The 17,983-nt window shown below is 36.8% G+C and overlaps 1 protein-coding gene and 1 pseudogene across 3 annotated transcripts in view; both read right to left on the bottom strand.

Moving 5' to 3' along the window:
- SLC35A3 (solute carrier family 35 member A3) overlaps positions 1-17,983 on the bottom strand; it is a 55,055-nt gene that overhangs the window by 13,786 nt on the left and 23,286 nt on the right. For all 3 annotated transcript variants that reach the window (XM_025872275.2, XM_073896252.1, XM_073896251.1), the window contains exons 2-5: positions 12,774-12,978; positions 7,367-7,521; positions 7,169-7,291; positions 4,413-4,584 (exon numbers count right to left, since the gene is read on the bottom strand). In XM_025872275.2, the coding sequence (XP_025728060.1) occupies positions 4,413-4,584; positions 7,169-7,291; positions 7,367-7,521; positions 12,774-12,960 (637 nt within the window). In that variant the 5' untranslated portion in view covers positions 12,961-12,978. The remainder of the gene's footprint in view (positions 1-4,412; positions 4,585-7,168; positions 7,292-7,366; positions 7,522-12,773; positions 12,979-17,983) is intronic.
- Positions 558-733, bottom strand: LOC112824683 (U2 spliceosomal RNA; annotated as a pseudogene).

Genomic DNA, 17,983 nt, shown 5'->3' on the forward strand with positions numbered 1-17,983 from the left:
AGTTGTACCACAGAGTTTATCACATGACTACTGGATCTACGAGATTTCCAGGAGCAATCATAAGCTATAAAGAAAGAAATGAATGCCTACAAGGGCCACCTGTTAGGAGTAGTTTCTGATAATATTTGTAATCAAAGAGTGCAGGGTGAAGCAACTTTTTTTATAAAGCCATAACTACTTGAAGATTCCATGATGGAAACAAACTAAAAGGGATATGAAATGTTCTTTTAATTTTATTTATGCCAACTCAATCATTTTTAATTAAGTTTTTTATTTTAATTCTAGTACAGTTAACATACAGTGTTATATCGGTTTCAGGTATACATCAATCATTTTAAGATGTCTAATTTTGAACATACAAACTTACAAAACTAGAAAAATAAAAAATACAAAAAGAAACACTTACGACGGCATTAGTTTTCTATGTTTTAATTGTAAAAAATAACACTTGACAGGCGCCTGGGTGGCTCAGCTGGTTAAGCAGCTGACTCTTGGGTGTGGCTCAGGTCATGATCTGAGTCATGGGATCAAGCCCCATGTTGGGCCCTGTGCTCTGTGGGCTGTGGGCTCTGTGCTCTGTGTGGAATCTGCTTGAGATTCTCTCCCCCTCACCCACTGCCCCTCCCCCCACTGGCGCCCTAAATAAATAAATAAATAAATCTTTTAAAAAATAAATAAATAAAAATAACTCTTGATAATACACTTGATCTTAGCCAAAAGGCCAAGAAGCGATTAACTCTTGATAATGATAAAAGGTATATAGTATAGAAGGTTACATACATGTCAGTATGTACAGATCTACTTCATTCTATCAGTTGTATAGTATCTCATTGTATGGATAATAATATGAAATACATACATAGCATCATGTGCCACAAGTTGTTCTAAGTGCTTTATGTATGTTAACTCACAACAACCCTATTAGGTAGATATTCTTATGCCCATTTCATAGATGAAGAAACTGATACACAGAGAAGTTAAGTAAACGTGTCTGAGTTCACACTGCTGGTAAGTGATGGGCTCTGGATGTGAATCCAGGCAGTGTGGCTCTGGACTCCATGATCTTAACCACTGCACTATTTAATCATATCGATAATTTCTTTGAGCAATCTTCTACATGTTTTCTATTTTTTACAATTATAACCAATTCTAAAATAAATAACCTTGAACTATCTATCTTTGTGCTCTTGTGTAAGTATATCTGTAGGATAAATTCTTATCCAGAAGAATTTTTTCATCAAAACATTTATTTAAAATTTTGTTAAACATTCCTGGGGCACCTGAGTGGCTTAGTCGGTTAAGCATCTGCCTTCGGCTCAGGTCATGATCCCAGGGTCCTGGGATGGAGCCCTGTATCAGGCTCCCTGCTTGGCTGGGAGCCTGCTTCTTCCTCTCCCTCTGTCCACCCCCTGCTTGTGATCTCTCTCTCTCTCTCTGACAAATAAGTAAATAAAATCTTTAAAAAAAAATAAAAATAAATAAATAAAATTTTGTTAAACATTCCCAATTTGAGATCCAATAAGGTTATATTAATCTACACTCCTGGCAATCCTAGATAATAAGAGTTCCTGTTTCTCCACTCTCTGGCTAACACTGGATCTTATCAATTTGCTAATCTTTGACAGTTTGATACTTGATAAATGCGATTAAAATGTTTTAATTTGGGGACACCTGGGTGGCTCAGTTGGTTAAGCGTTTGACGTTGGTTCAGGTCCTGGTATATAATCAGCTCTACGCTCAGCGGGGAATCTGCTTCTCCCTCTCCCTCTGCCCCTACCCCTGCTAGTGCATGCATGTGGGTGTGCACACTCTTGCTCTGTCTCTCTCAAATAAATAAAATCTTTAAAAAATAATGTTTTATTTTCTGTTTTTGTAATCTCAACTACAACTAATTTATGTATCCTTTTCGAAACTCTGAGTTAGCTTACCATTCACTAGATTGTGTTATGAGGTCAAATTAAAGAATAAGAAACCCATGATGTACCACAGAATCATGAATTCTGACTTTTCGTTTTTATCTTATAATTCAAGAAAATTTGGGACAATCACACAATGTTTTAATATTTCATTCTTTCCTGATATTTGCATATTTATATAAATAGCTGACGTTAGTGCTTACTATGCAAGGCACTTTATTCTAAACACTTTACAAGTATTAACTCATTTAATCCTCATAGCAACATATGGAGTTAGTACTATAATTAAGTACATTTTATCAATAAGGAAAGTGAAGCAGAGAACATCCCTAAGGCCACAAAGGTGGTTAAGTGATGAAATCAGGATTTGAGTTGGTCTGACTACAAAATCAAGTGTTCTTATCCACTATACTAAAGATACACTGTTTCTGAAATGGTGAATTAAGTTGGTTGGTGCTTTTCAAGCCTCTGTACTTGCCTTGGAGACAAACGAACAAAAAGAAGCTAATTTAATCTTTAAAAGTATTTACTTCGAATATTCTCTAAAAAAAAAACAAACCCAACTTGATACATTTCTACAGAGTCTGCACAGAAACTAAAATAAATCCTGTGATAAAAATGAAGGTTTAGTTTATTATCACATTATTTGAAAACAGCTGGAAAAATGGACTAATCAAATTTGGAAGGTTTGTTTGGGATGGTTTGACTTAAAATATAGGCCATTAGGAGTATAGACATTCACTGTGGAGGGCCTGACTGCTACCAAGGCAGACATGGTATACCTATTAAATTGATGTAGACAGAAAAAAATGTTTTCAAAGATGAGCTCCAAAATCACAAGGACAGAGGCTTAAGACAAAATAGTTGATTTACAACTGAGCTGTCTCTCACATGCAGTATTTTCCAGAATGAATATATACCAGGAATACTAAATGCTGGAATCTTTGTATGAGGAATTAAAGGCTATAATACTGCATATAAATAGCTTAAATATTTGTTCAGGGGCACCTGGGTGGCTCAGTCAGTTGGGTGTCTGCCTTCAGCTCAGGTCATGATTCTGGGGTCCTGGGATCGAGCCCCAGGGAGTCTGCTTCTCCCTCTCCCTCTGCCCCTCTCCCACCACTCGTTTTCTCTTTTGCTCGCTCTGCTCTCTCTCTCTCTCAAATAAATAAAAAATTAAAAAAAAAATTTGTTCAGGAGCACCTGGGTGGCTCAGTCGTTAAACGTCTGCCTTTGGCTCAGGTCATGATCCCAGACTCCTGGGATCAAGCCCCGCATCGGGCTCCCTGCTCAGTGGGAAGCCTGCTTCTCCCTCTCCCACTCCCCCTGCTTGTGTTCCTTCTCTCGCTGTGTCTCTCTCTGTCAAATAAATAAATAAAATCTTAAAAAAATAAAAAAAAATTTGTTCAAAGGCAATCCTTCAATATGTGAGGTGTGTTTGTTTTAAATTATTTACCTTCAGTCAGAAAAATGACACAATATTTAAAAGCTAAAACATAACATTTTGAAATAAAAAAGGTATTAAGATTTTAAAACAAAGATGAAAATTGCATCATTTCAAACTTTATCCATTTGTGTATCTTTTTTTTTTCTCTTTTTCAGCTTTACTGATGTAAAACTGACAAAACTGTAAGATATTTAAAGAGTACATTGTGGGTATTTGATATACAACATGGTGATAACAGTTAATAACATGTATTATATAACTGAAATTTGCCAAGTATTTTAATCTCCTTTTCCAGGAGGAAAATAGGTCATTTGTAACATCTTGTCCAAGAATTGTAGCAACCAAGAATAAAGTTCCTAAGTCTCCAGATAGTGAGGACTGAAACAGGCCACATACACCCTTATGTCACAGACAGACCTAAAATTCCATTTCTTGAATAAAAGGCATTCATTTAAAATACAATGTTTGAAAGGCGAAAACTCTGCCAGATATTTGAATCCTAATGGCAGATTCTATGGGAGGCTTATTTATTTATTTTATTTATTTTTAAATATTTTATTTATTTATTTGAGAGAGAGAATGAGATAGAGAGAGAGCATGAGAGGGGGGAGGTTCAGGGGGAGAAGCAGACTCCCCGCTGAGCGGGGAGTCCGATGCGGGACTCGATCCCGGGACTCCAGGATCATGACCTAAGCCGAAGGCAGTTGCTCAACCAACTGAGCCACCCAGGCACCCAGAGGCTTATTTATTTAAAGATATATAGTAATCTGGGGTGCCTGGGTGGCTCAGTCGTTGAGCGTCTGCCTTCGGCTCAGGTCATGATCCCAGGGTCCCGGGATCCAGCCCCGCATCGGGCTCCCTGCTCAGCGGGGAGCCTGCTTCTCCTTCTCCCACTCCCCCTGCTTGTGTTCCCTCTCTTGCTGTGTCTCTGTCAAATAAATAAAATCTTGAAAAAAAAATAAAAGAAAAATAAAGATATATGGTAATCTTTAAAACTAACAATATAATCATTAAAAAAAATATTAGAAAGCACTTAAAACTTATCTTACCAAGCTGAATATTTCTTATCCACACTGATTGTTTGGTTTCTTTTAAGATTTTCTCAAAGTAAACCCCAGCAAAGCCACTTGAAAAACATGCTGTGAGAACTGCCATGAGGCCTACAAACTGAGAACCAGCTGAAAGTTCCTTAGAATCAAGCTCTTGAGAATCTGAAGGCCACTGAACAAAAAGAAAAACAAAACTGGAGTTTAGTCCTTATGATATTTTAAAAAATGCATATTTAGAGCCCACTCTCAGACCTTAAGATAAAAATGTAACCAATACCATCCTTGGGGATTTGCAGAGGAGAGCTTTTGAAAGAAAAACTTAGAATCATTTTATTTTTTTTCCATTGTGATATTACCATTACAACTTACAATTTCAAAAAATTCCCTAAAAAAGAGAAAGAGAATGAGTAAATGCACAGATGCACAAAACAACTTCTATAAATTGTAGAAGTTCAGAGTGTGAACTGTCGGAGCAGCAAAAATGAGAACAGAGCTGTTGGTAATTATGGAAGGTCCATATGGTATCATGTTAACCATTATGGGCTTTATCCTACAGATCAGTGTTCCAGAAATTATCATCTTCATGGTTTTTGTCAAATCTGTGTTCCACCTGAACTATTTATTACTTGATATTTTAATTTAAAACAACTCACTTTTTAAAATGTAATACCTATTTTAACTTATCCTTAGCAATATCTATGAAAATATGGGTTTGAAATGACAGTTAAATTTTTTTAATACCCATTTAAAAATAACTATTAGAAATATTTATTCAAGGGGTGTCTAGGTGGCTCAGTTGGTAGAGCATGCAACTCTTGTTCTCGGGTTTTTGTAAGTTTGAGCCCCACATTTGGTGTAGAGATGACTTAAAAATAAAATCTTAAAAAAAAATGCTTGCATTGTTTAAAAATAAAATATTTATTCAAGATAGACATACCACACTCTGGGGAAAGTGACAGACATACCACACTCTGGATGGCAGGAAACTGACATGGCTGGATTTGTTTTTAGATAAACCATAGTGGGGACGCCTGGGTGGCTCAGTCAGTAAGGTGTCTACCTTCAGCTCAGGTCATGATCCCAGGGTCCTGGGATCAAGCCATGTGTGGGGCTCCCTGCTTAGTGGGGAGTCTGCTTCTCCTTCTGCCTGCCACTCCCCCTTCTTGTGCATGCTCTAACAAATAAATAAAATCTTAGATAAGCCATAGTGGTGACTACGTGGAGTTTGAGTTTTGAGGGATGTGTAAGAATGAAGTAAAAAAAAAAAATCAGGAGGTAAATGATCATGTGAGAAACAAAGAACACATGAACTGGGGAAGTGATGATAAAGACAGATAAGGACAGAATCAAGAAGCATTAGAAAGCAGAATCAGGGGGCGCCTGGGTGGCTCAGTCAGTTAAACATCTGCCTTCATCTCAGGTCATGATCCTGGGGTCCTGGGATCGAGTCCTGTGTCAGGCTCCCTGCTCAGTCGGGAGCCTACTTTCCCCTCTGCCCCTCCCCCCTGCACGCCCTTTCTCTCTCAAATAAATAAATAAAATCCTAAAAAAAAAAACAGAATCAGCAAAATCTTAGTGACTGATTAGATGCACAGTCATTAAGGAAGAGTTTAGGCCAACTCCCAGGCAGAGTAAATAATGAGGAAAAAATAGAAACGAGAACAGGTTTGGTTGGAAGAAAAGGTAAAGTTTTGGATATGCTCAGTTTATAAGGTCTACTGAATAACCAAGCTAAGATGTCCAACAGATTTTTAGATATACAAATCTGAAATTACAGTGATGACATAGACCAAGGAACCATGGACATTTAAGGGTTAATAAAAACCTGCAGAATAGATAATGTCTCCAAAAATAAAGATATAATTTAAGGAAAAGAACAAGCCTACCAACAACCCCAATATCAAGTATCAAGGAAGAGGATCCCAAGAAGGAACCCAACAAGGAATCATTAGAAAGATAAGAAAAACCAGGAAAGAATGGTATCAGGGAAGCTGATAGACAATAAGAAGGAAGTGATTAATAATCTCAAATGTTCAGACATCCAGTAAAAATCAGATTTGTTTTATATGCAGTATCTTATTTTCCTAGATTGTTTATCTCTTTATGTCAGATAATTTATTTTTATTTATTTTAATTTTAAAATTTTCTTCCTTCCTTCCTTTCAATCATTCATTTCCTTGTTTAAATTCCAATATAGTTAACATACAGTACTATATTAGTTTCAGGTGTACAATATAGTAATTTAACAATTCCGTATATTACTCAGGGCTCAAGGTAAGTGGACTCTTAATCGCCATCACCTATTTCCCCTATCTCCCCACCTACCTCCTCTCTGGTAACCATCAGTTTGTTCTGTATAGTTAAGAGTCTGTTTTTTGGTTTATCTCTTTTTTTCTTTGTTCGTTTGTTTCTTAAATGCCATATATGAGTAAAATCATATGGTGTGTGTATATATATATATATATATATACAGTAGAATATTACTCAAGCATAAAAAAAGATTGAAATCTTGCCGTTTGTAACAACATAGATGGATGTAGAGAGTATAAGCTAAGTGAAATCAGTCAGATTCTTATTTTTTTATCAGTTGCAGCCCCAATATAGTATTGCTCAAAGGAACCTTCAAAAAATATGTCAGTTGTAAGAATAAGCATTTATTTGCTTCAACGATTAATAGAACTATATTCTCCATACACAGTAACTAAAGTTCTGAAACTGTGATAAAAATGAAAGGTATACTTATCTTGAATAGTTACCTGTACAAAAGCAACTCCTGTCATCAAAATTATTAGCGAGAGCCACTGGTACACACCTAATTTTTTACCAAGCATAGACACGGAAAATAATGCTGTTGTAAGAATTTTCAACTGATATGTGACCTGAAAAAGAAAAGTTAATATTATTGTTTGTTTGTTTGTTTCTTAAAAGAACTACTAGAAATACGTTTTAAGTACCTGATAAGTAGCTGCATCCAGATTTGACAGGGCCACATAGAGTAAATTATTCTGAAGAGTATATATCCCTGATGGAATAGCAAGTTTAAGCGTTTCCATAGGTTTATTAACTATTTCATCATGTAGTATTCGATTCAGTGTTCTTAGACTACATTCTAGTAAAAACATGAAATGGGAAAAATCATTAAGTAACTCTGAATAATTTACATACACTCTCTCAAGGCCTGTTTTCTCACCCATAAAAAAACAGAAATTGTCCTACATGTTAAGATACCTTTAGGTCTACAGTATACCTTTAATGATACTAATTTTTCAAAGTTAAATATTATAATATAGCACTTTAAGAAGCATTCTCCTTATATTCTTTCATTAGGGAACACAAGCAAATTGATTATATATGTACACACACACACACACACACATATATTTATGATAACCAAAAGCTCAGAGCGAGTATTAATTTTTCAGCTGAGTATTCTTACTCTATAGTAGCAACATTATAAAAACTTGTATTTTGTGCATTCCATTTTATCATCAGCTGAACTTCAAAGGGATCTGTCTCTTCCCCACAGGTCCAGGTCCAGGTCTAAAGCTGTTACAGCAGCTCGGCGATGATATCAGGACCTAAGCTCTCTCTCCATATATATTGGCTTTTTACCTTCATGCTTTTCATCTATTGTCTACATGATTATTGCAAAAAAGTCACCAAATGATTCCTGCACTTCTGTCTGGTTCTTGTGTTTAGGCAACAAGAAAGAACAGGAGGACACAGTGACCTAGCGGGCATTGCTCTCATAGACCAGGATATTATTGCAGCTACCCATTACAATAAGGGAGCTGGGAGCTGGGCAATGTAGTTTTTTTCTTTCATATTCTTCACATTAGAAACAACAAAGGGAGAAAGGGGCTGGGAATGGACTTTGAGCTAGCCAACATACAGTATTAGTCACAAAAAGTGTCCAAAGAAGGTTACCAACACATAAACCCAGGGCACTTGGCTGGCTCAGTTGGTGGAACATGTGACTCTCCATCTCATGGTCCTGAGTTCAAGCCCCACATTGGGCATGGAGCCGACTTAAAATAAAAAAAACTAAAAAATAAAAGATACATAAACCCGCAAAGACAGGAGAAATCTAAGGAATCCTACTACTTTGCCAACAATGATACTTCATAGATGATTTTCTCTCCCAACATAAAACGTGAAAAGTTTCATTATGAAAACTTTTTAAAAATGAAAATACTATTTAAAGATTAATATCTGATATTTATCCCTTCCTCACGCTAAAATAATAATAGTAAAATAAGATGTAACTAAAAGTTACGAAAAGATATTTTTCTTAGATTTAGCAGAAAAAAAACCTAAAATATTAGCTCATTTAAACATTTTTAAAATTAGAGGCACCTGGGTGGCTCAGTTGGTGAAGCATCAGCCTTCAGCTCAGTTCATGATCCCAGGGTCCTGAGATCGAGTCCCACATCAGGCTCCCTGCTTGTCCGGGAGCCTGCTTCTCCCTCTCCCTCTGCCTGCAGCTTCCCCTGCTTGTGCTCTCTCACTCTGACAAATAAATAAAATCTTTAAAAATTTTTTAATTATAAATTAAACTTTTAAATAATTAATGCTATCACATATTTTTCTCACCAACAGTTTAGGGAAGGTCTTGTTCCATGTTCCTTCCAATTCCTGTTATTGTTAGGCTTTTTATTTTCGTCAATCTGAAGGTAGTGAAATTGAGTCTGTGGCTCTAATTTGATTTCTCTGATTGCTAGTTAGGTTGATCTATATTTATGTATTTTTATATATTTATATAAACATATTTTAAATATTTGTCTTTTTAAAATCTTTTATTTTTTTAAGATTTTATTTATTTGAGAGAGAGAGCACAAGCAGGGGGAGGGGCAGAAGAGAGGGAGAAGCAGGCTCCCTGCTGAGCGGCAAGCCCTCCCTGGGGCTGATTCCCAAGACCCCAGGATCATGACCTGAGCTGAAGGCAGATACTTAACCCACTGAGCCATCCAGGTGCCCCACATTTATGTGAATTTTATTCTACCTTACTGGTGACTCAGTCTTCTTTTTTTTAAACCACCAGATCTAGACCATTTTACAGGTGAAATTCTTTTTTTTTTTTAAGATTTATTTATTTACTTTGGGGTTCGGTGTAAGGAGTGGAGGGAGAGGGACAAGCAGACTCCACACTTAGAGCAGAGCCGGATGCTGGGCTTGATCTCACAACCCCTGAGATCATGACCTGAGCCAAAATCAAAAGACGGATGTTTAACCAACTGAGCCACTGAGGCGCCCCTGACTCAGTCTTTTTTTGCTGGTTCTTCTTCTCAGTCTGACCTCTAAATGTTAGGAATGCTACAGAGCTTAGTCTTTGGCCTTCTCTCCTCAGTATATACTAAATTACTTCATCCAATCCTTGACTTTAAAGCAATATATAAGATGACAAATCCTTGAGCTCCATATTCATATATCATACTATTTAACATTTCCATTTGAATGCCTTATGGGCATCTCAAATTTAACATGGCCCAAGAGAAACCTTAATTACCCCTTAACTTATCTTCCATATATCATTCACTGCAGTACCCACTCACCCAGTAATTTAACCTAAAAACCTAGGAATTATTTCTCAGACTGGATTCCCCATTTCTTTGACCATCACACACCTAATCTACTAGCAAGTCATGTGAGCTGTAGCTTAAAAAGACATCTTTTTAAGAGATGTTGATTTGTGAACCAAATCAATGCCATCTTGGACAACTCTGCTGATGACCCTTCTGTGATATGAAGCATTCTGGAGCATAGATTTCACCCCCCCCACCCAAACACACACACACACACACACACACACACACACACACACACACACACTCTTTCCTTTTGTTTAACCACATCCTTAAGTACACCCTTGGGATATAACATCCATGATTTGTCTTGGAGATATGACTGACGCACACCTTTTCTTAAACATTTTCCTCTTGGGGGCGCCTGGGTGGCTCAGTCGGTAAAGCGTCTGCCTTCGGCTCAGGTCATGATCTCAGGGTCCTGGGATCGAGCCCTGCATCACACCAGGCTCCCTGCTCAGCAGGGTGTCTGCTTCGCCCTCTGCCTCTGCTGCTCCCCCTGCTGGTACACTCTCTCTCTCTCAAATTAATAAAATCTTAAAACAAAACAAAACAAAACATTTTCCTCTTGGATGGTCCCTCAACATGTACTCTCCACCTCTAGGGACTATAAAAGCAGGTCTTAATGGAGGTGGTATTGCAGAGATCTACTCCTCTTGCAGCCACTCACAACACCCTTGTCAAGCTGCATTTGTCAGCCTTTTTCTTTAGTCTCAGAGCTCCTTCAGCTTTGGAAGTTGTTTTGCATATACCTCCCATTCACAACATCTCATAAACCTCATCTCTTCTCTAGCAATGTGATCGAAGACACTATCATCTTCTTGCCTGGACTAGTGCAACAGCTTCCAAACATGACTTTCTGAACCTATCCTTGCATCTCCTCTGCTGTCAATATGGTTACTGCATTGGTCTTTCCATGTGTAAAATGGGACATATTTTAAACATTTCAATTGTTTCTTTTCATTTTTATGGTGAAATCTGTAGCCTACAAAGCTATCTTACATTGTCTTTTTACTGAATGCCAATTCAATTTCTCTTTGTTCCATTTTCCTCCCAGACCAATATGCTACAGACACACTGGCCACCATGATACTTTCAAAAGTATATCAAAATTACAAACAACTTAATTAAAAAATAGGCAGCAGACTTGAACAGATATTTCTCTAAAGCACACCAATGGTCAATAAGCACATAGAAAGATGCTCAACATCATTAATCATTAGGGAAAATCAAATCAAAACCACAATAAGATAGCACACTACTAGAATTGGCTATACAATTTTTTTTAAATGGAAAATAACAAGTGTTGGTGAGGATGTGCTATAATTTAAAAAAACAAACAAAATAACAAGTGTTGGTGAAGATGTAGAGAAATCTGAATCCTTGGACAGTGCTGGTGGGAATATAAAATGGTGCAGTTGCTGTGGAAAAGTCTGGTGGCTCTTCAAAAAGTCAAACGCGGAATTATCATGTGACCAAGCAATTCCACTCCAAAGTATATACTCAAAACTTATCAAAGCAGGGAGTTAAGCAGAGACATACCTCTATTGCAGTATTATTCAGTGTTCATTACAGCATTATTCACGATAACCAAAAGGTAGAAAAAAACTAAAGTGCCCATGAATACATTAATGACTAAAATGTTATATATACACACACATACATTTACATACAATGAAATATTATTTAGTCATAAAAAGGAATAAAGTTCTGATACATGTTACAATGTGGATAAACCTTGAAAACATTAAGTTAAATAAGCCAGACATAGAAGGAGAAACACTGTATGATTCTACTTAGATGGACTATTTAGAAGAGGCCAATTCATAGAGACAGAAAGTAGATTAGAGGTTTCCTAGTGCTGAAGGTAAAGGAGAATGGGAGTTATTGCTTAATGGTTACAGAGTTTCTGTTTGGTGTGATGAAGTTTTAGAAATAGATAGTACTGATGGTTGCACAACACTGTGGATATAATTAATGCCAACGAATTATATGTAAAAATGGTTAAGTTTATACAATTTATGATATACGTGTATGTGTAAAAGTATATTTTACTACAACTTCAAATAATTAATAATGTAAAATACCCAAAAAACACAGAATTGTACACTTCAAAATCTGACTTGTATGGTACATGAATTATATCTCAATAAAACTGTTCAAAAAAAACTATATCAAATTAGTCACTGCTGGACTAATCAATGCAGCAAATAAAATAAAAAGCATTGACTTTAATTATGACTTCTCTAAATTTCTAAAAGTTATAGAATTATAGAATTACTCTTAATCTCAATTATAAATGCAAGAAACTACATTTCACAGTTCTAGCATTAGCCAGAAGACATGAATCATGATATAGATCAGAATAAAATATGTTTGTTACTAGACTAAAACCATCCTAAGAAAATGAAAACTATAGGGGGCACCTGGGTGGCTTAGCCAGTTATGCAGCTGCCTTTGGCTCAGGTCATGATCTCAAGGTCCTGGGATCAAAACCCACATGGGGCTCCCTGCTCAAGGAGGAGTCTGCTTCCTCTCCCTCTGCCCCTCCCTATCCCCGCTTGTGCATATGCACTCACACTCTCTCTCTCAAATATATAAAATCTTAAAAAAAAGAAAATGAAGAATATTGAAATGTTTTTAGTACTACATTAGATAATAAAGCAATAGTGTTTAAATATGTAGTTACCAATATACATTTATGTATGTATCATATGTAAATAACACAAAAACAATCGAAAAAATTGCAATGACTTAAACAGAAAACCAAAAAACTTACTGCTGTCTTTGTAGACTAATAAAATGCAGGCCATTATTTTCAAAAGTTCAGCAACAACCACTGCTGTAGAAGATAGATAACGAGGTCCCTCCTCTTTTAAAGTCCTAGAATAACGCATCGTTAGAACCAAACTGGTAGTCTGAAAGACTAAAATTCCCAAGGAAAGGTATTTTAGGTTGGCAGACATTGTTTTATCTTCATTTGCCTGAAAAATAAATAAGCAGGGCAAATAAAATTAGAAAACACAGAAACATATTAAAAATCAGTATGAGACTTCTCATTCCAGACAAGATAGTTAAGTGCATTCCACCCTTTTCTTCCTGCTAATTACAACTATAAACCCTGGACTAGAGAAAAAAGCTAACTACTATAAGACTCTGGAAGTTGAAGAAAATAAGACAAACTGGCTAGAGACCCCAGATCCTGAGTGATAACCCAATAGTAAATTCCTTGGAGACTTCTGCCACCTATGTATCTCAGCCTGGCTGCCATAACAATTCACAACCTGGAACCACAACAGGTGGAAAGCAACAACAAACAGAAGTCCTGCGAAAAACCCATTGTCTCCAACCAAAGGAATAGGAAGACAGCAGCTCTGCAGAATGGAGCCCTACTAACTGGATGCTATGTAATGTGTGGAACAGAGACTCGATGACCATCTCCACCCTGCATTAATGAGGGCGGAGACAGTGGCCCTCTTCCCTACCACCCGGGGCGACAGCTACAAAGACTGTTGAGGCTGAGGCCTATGAACCACTCCAGCCCTAAGCAAGGTGACTGTGAGCAAAGAGGCAGCATCCTCCCTCCATACTAATAAAGAAGATTTAAGTAGGAACCAAGGTCTCATAATACCCAAAATGTCCTTGATACAATCCAAAAGGAGTATATTCCTCACACCAAAAAACAACAACAACAAAACCCAGGAAAAATCTCAACTAGGATGAGAAAGGACAATCAACAGACAACAATACAGAGTTGACACAGATGTCGGAATTACCAGAATTTTAACTTTTTGTTGTTTTTGTTTTTTGTTGTTCTTGTTTTTTCAAGGGAGAGGTGGGAAGGAGCAGAGGAAAAGGGAAGGAGAATCTTAAACAGTCTCCATGTCCAGTGTGGGGCTTGATCTCACAACCCTGAGATCCTGACATGAACTGAAATCAAGAGTTGGATGCTTAACCCACTGAGCCACCCAGGCACCCCACTGACCTCCAAACAAGAATTTATTTTTTTTAATTTTATTTATTTAAGAGAGAGAGAGCACGAGCAGAGGGGAAGGGCAGAGGCAGAAGCAGACTCCCCACTAAGCAGGGAGCCCAACGTGGGGCTCAATTCCCAGGACCCTGGGATCATGACCTGAGCTGAAGGCAGACGCTTAACCGACTAAGCCACCCAGGTGCCCCCAGACAAGAATTTAAAAGAAGCTACTGTAATAATGCATGAACAACAAGCAATTATAAACACTCCTGAAATAATTTTAGATTCACATAGAATAAAAATAGTACAAGAGTTCTTGTGTACTCTTCACCCAGCTTTCCCCAAAGGTAAGAGTTGCAAAGTTCCTATATTTTCCCTAAAGTAATTCAGAATTGACTCTAAGAAGCTCACTTTAAATATGAAGATACAAATACGTTAAAAAGTAAAAGAATGGAAAAAGATATGCCATGAGAGCAATAACTATGAGAAAGCTGGAGAGGCCAAATTAATATCAGGAAAAATAAATTATATAAGAATTATTTCTAGAATAAAGGACACTTCATAATGATAAAAGAGTCAATACATCAGTAAGATATAACCAGTATAGATGAATATTGTGCTTAATAACTAGCTTCAAAATACATGAAGCAAAACCTAACAGAATTAAAAGGAAAAAAGCAAGTAAATCCATAAGTTATAATGTGAGATTTTAACCCACTTTCCTCAGTAATTACAAGAATATACACACATATACACCAAACCCCCCAGTATGAATACAGAAGATCTGAACAACACTATCAACCGCTATAACTGTCAAAAACAGGGAGATGCTCCACTAAGAGCCTATTTCAAGGAAGGACTTAATGCAGTGTGTGTGGTCAATTAACTGCCTTTCCACCCAAGGTCACATCCTTTGCTTCCAACTGATCTAAAGATTCAATTCAATCTCAAGCAAAATCCCTACATGCTTTTTTGGTAGAAACTGATAAGCTGACTTTAAAATTTATATGGAAATACAAAGGACATAGAAAACCAAAACAATTTTGAAAAGGAAAAACAGTGTTAAGTAAGTTAAACTCCCGGGGCACCTGGGTGGCTCAGTCGTTAAGCGTCTGCCTTCGGCTCAGCAAGATCCCGCATCGGGCTCCCTGCTTAGCAGGAAGCCTGCTTCTCCCTCTCCCACTCCCCCTGCTTGTGTTCCCTCTCTCACTGTCTCTCTCTGTCAAATAAATAAAATCTTAAAAAAAAAATAAGTTAAACTCTTGAGGGGTGGCTGGGTGGCTCAGTGGTTAAGTGTCTGACTCTTGATTTCGGCTCAGGTCATGATCTCAGGGTCGTGAGACGGAGCCGGCTTTGGGCTCCAAGCTCAGTGGGAGTCTACTTGAGATTCTCTTTCTCCTGCTGCCTCTGCCCCTACAGCCCCGCTCATGTGCAGGCATGCTCTCCCTCTCTCTCAAATAATAAACCTCTAAAAAAAAAAAAAAAAGTTAAACTCCTGAAATTCCATACTTACTATAAAGCTCTAGTAATTAAAACCGCTACTGACATAGGACAGAAGCATAGATCAATGGAACAGAAGACAGTCCAGAAGTAAATCCATTCATATTTGGTCAAATGACTTTGACAATGGTAACAAAAAAATAATTCTAGAACAAGACATCTGCATTCTTTTTAAGTGAACCTCTACCCTTATCTACCTCACACCAAATATTTAACTAGAAAAGGATCACAGATCTGTCATAAAAGCTAAAGCTATAAATATTCAGGAAGAAAACAGGAGAAAAATATAGCCATGTAGGGATAGGCAAAGATTTCTTTTTTGTATTTTAAAGATTTATTTATTGGGGTGCCTGGGTGGCTCAGTCATTTAAACCTCCAACTCTTGGTTTCAGCTCAGGTCATGATCTCAGGGTAGTGAGGATGAGCCCCACGTGGGGCTCTGCTTGAGATTCTCTCTCTCCATCTCCTTTTTGAGATTCTTTCTCCATCTCCTTCTGCCCCTTCCCCCATTCTCTCTCTCTCTCAAATAAATGAAACTTATTTATTTGACAGAGAGAGAGAGCACAAGGAGGGAGAGGGACAGAGGGAGATGGAAAGGAGAGAAGCAGACTCCAGGCTCAACCTCAGTACCCTGAGATTATGACCTGAGCTGAAACCAAGAGTCAAAAGCTTAACCGACTGAGCCACCCAGAAGGGACATGCAAAGATTTCTTAGACAGGATACATAAACCTCAAACCATAAAAGAAAAATATGGATAAATTGGATATCATCAAAATTTAAAACTGTTCATCCCAAGCTACTATAAAAATAATAAAAGGCAAACCACATCAGGGGAGAAAATATTCTCAATACGTGTATCTGACAATGGCTTTGTATCCAGAATATATATAGAACTCTTACAACATAATAAATACAGGACAATCCATGAGTAAAAGATCTCAATAGACATTTCACCAAAAAAGACAAACGAATAGCTAATAGGCACATGAAAAGACATAACATCGTAGTCATTAGAGATACAAATTAAAACAATGAGATACCATTATATACCTATTAGAATGGCTAAAATTGTAAAAATTGATGCTACCAAGCGATGGAGAAGATTTTGAGCAAATAGAGCTCTTAACATTGCTAGTGGGAATATTAAGTGATACAACCCCTTTAAGTAACAGTTTGATAGTTTATTTTAAAAAATAATAATAATCTTTTCATATAACCTAAAAATTCTACTCTTAGGTGTATACCCAAAAGATCTGAAAGCATTTATCCATAATACTTGTGTATGATTATTCATGGAAGTTTTATTTGTAACAGCCAGAAACTGGAAATAACCCAAACGCCCATTAACAGGTAAATTACTAAACATACAGTGGTACATCTTTATGATGGAATACTACTTAGCAATAAAAAGAAATGAAATGCTGATACATGTTAAAACATCAATGCAAACATTTTGCAACAGCAAAAAAGTTCACAGACAAAACAGTATATACTATATGATCCATTAATATGAAATTCTAAAAAGGGCAAAAGTAATTTGCAATAATGCAAATTTATGGTTGACTGTGGCCAAGGGTTGAGGTTGGGGATTGACTGCAAAGGGATAGCAAGAAATTTTTGGTGGTGATGGAAATATTCTGTATCTTGATTATGTGATGGTTATACAATTGTATTCACTTATTGTAACTCACTGAACTAAACATATAAGATGGGTACATCTTATTGTGTGTAAACTACAGCTTAACAAAGTTGATTAAAGATAGAGGACATACTAAGCAGTAGCATTCCTCAGCAGGCTTTCCTCATAGCTTTGATTCTGGCTGCAATTTCTTTGGATTAATACCAATGGTGTTCTGTTAGTCTGTTCTTCAGCCCAACTCTATCCTTTCCATGATTCCATCTTCCATCCTAAGTTTTGTTAATATGGACCCTCTTTATTGTATATCTCTTTATAGCTCTCACAACCAAGCCACCATTTACAGTTTTAGATATATGATCCTCTATCTTCCCTTACCTCATAATTATTAAAATAGCATGTAATATATTCAAACATTTAACAGTCATTATTTGGTGCCTATACTAGACCAAGTACCATGGTTACAGTGACAGCCTATCCTTGAAGGCACAAAGTCTAGCTCATTAAATTTAGCAATTCTCTGACTGAATATGCTCCAAAATCAAACAATGTAACACCATCAATATGAGGATAAAATTTTTAGTGACGAAAAAGAATGATTGAAAAAAATTACCTTAAGTACTTCATCTGAATTTCAGAGAGAAAATCTGAATAATATATGTCTTTTTTGTCACACATAAAGGATCAAGCTTAGAGGAAAGAATACATCGATTTATGTATCAACCATCTCACTTTTGTAAATCTGCATTAGCAAGAGTCCTAATGTGAAATAAAATTACAGCATTTTAGAGGTAGAAGATGCTTTAGAAATCATCTAGTATAAATATCTTCATTTTTAAATGAAGAAAATAGGGGTGCCTGGGTGGCCCAGTCGTTAAG

This window comes from Callorhinus ursinus, unplaced genomic scaffold, assembly GCF_003265705.2.
Source record: "Callorhinus ursinus isolate GAN/ISIS: 27379988/994484 unplaced genomic scaffold, GSC_fseal_2.0 scaffold9, whole genome shotgun sequence".
NCBI lineage: Eukaryota > Metazoa > Chordata > Mammalia > Carnivora > Otariidae > Callorhinus > Callorhinus ursinus.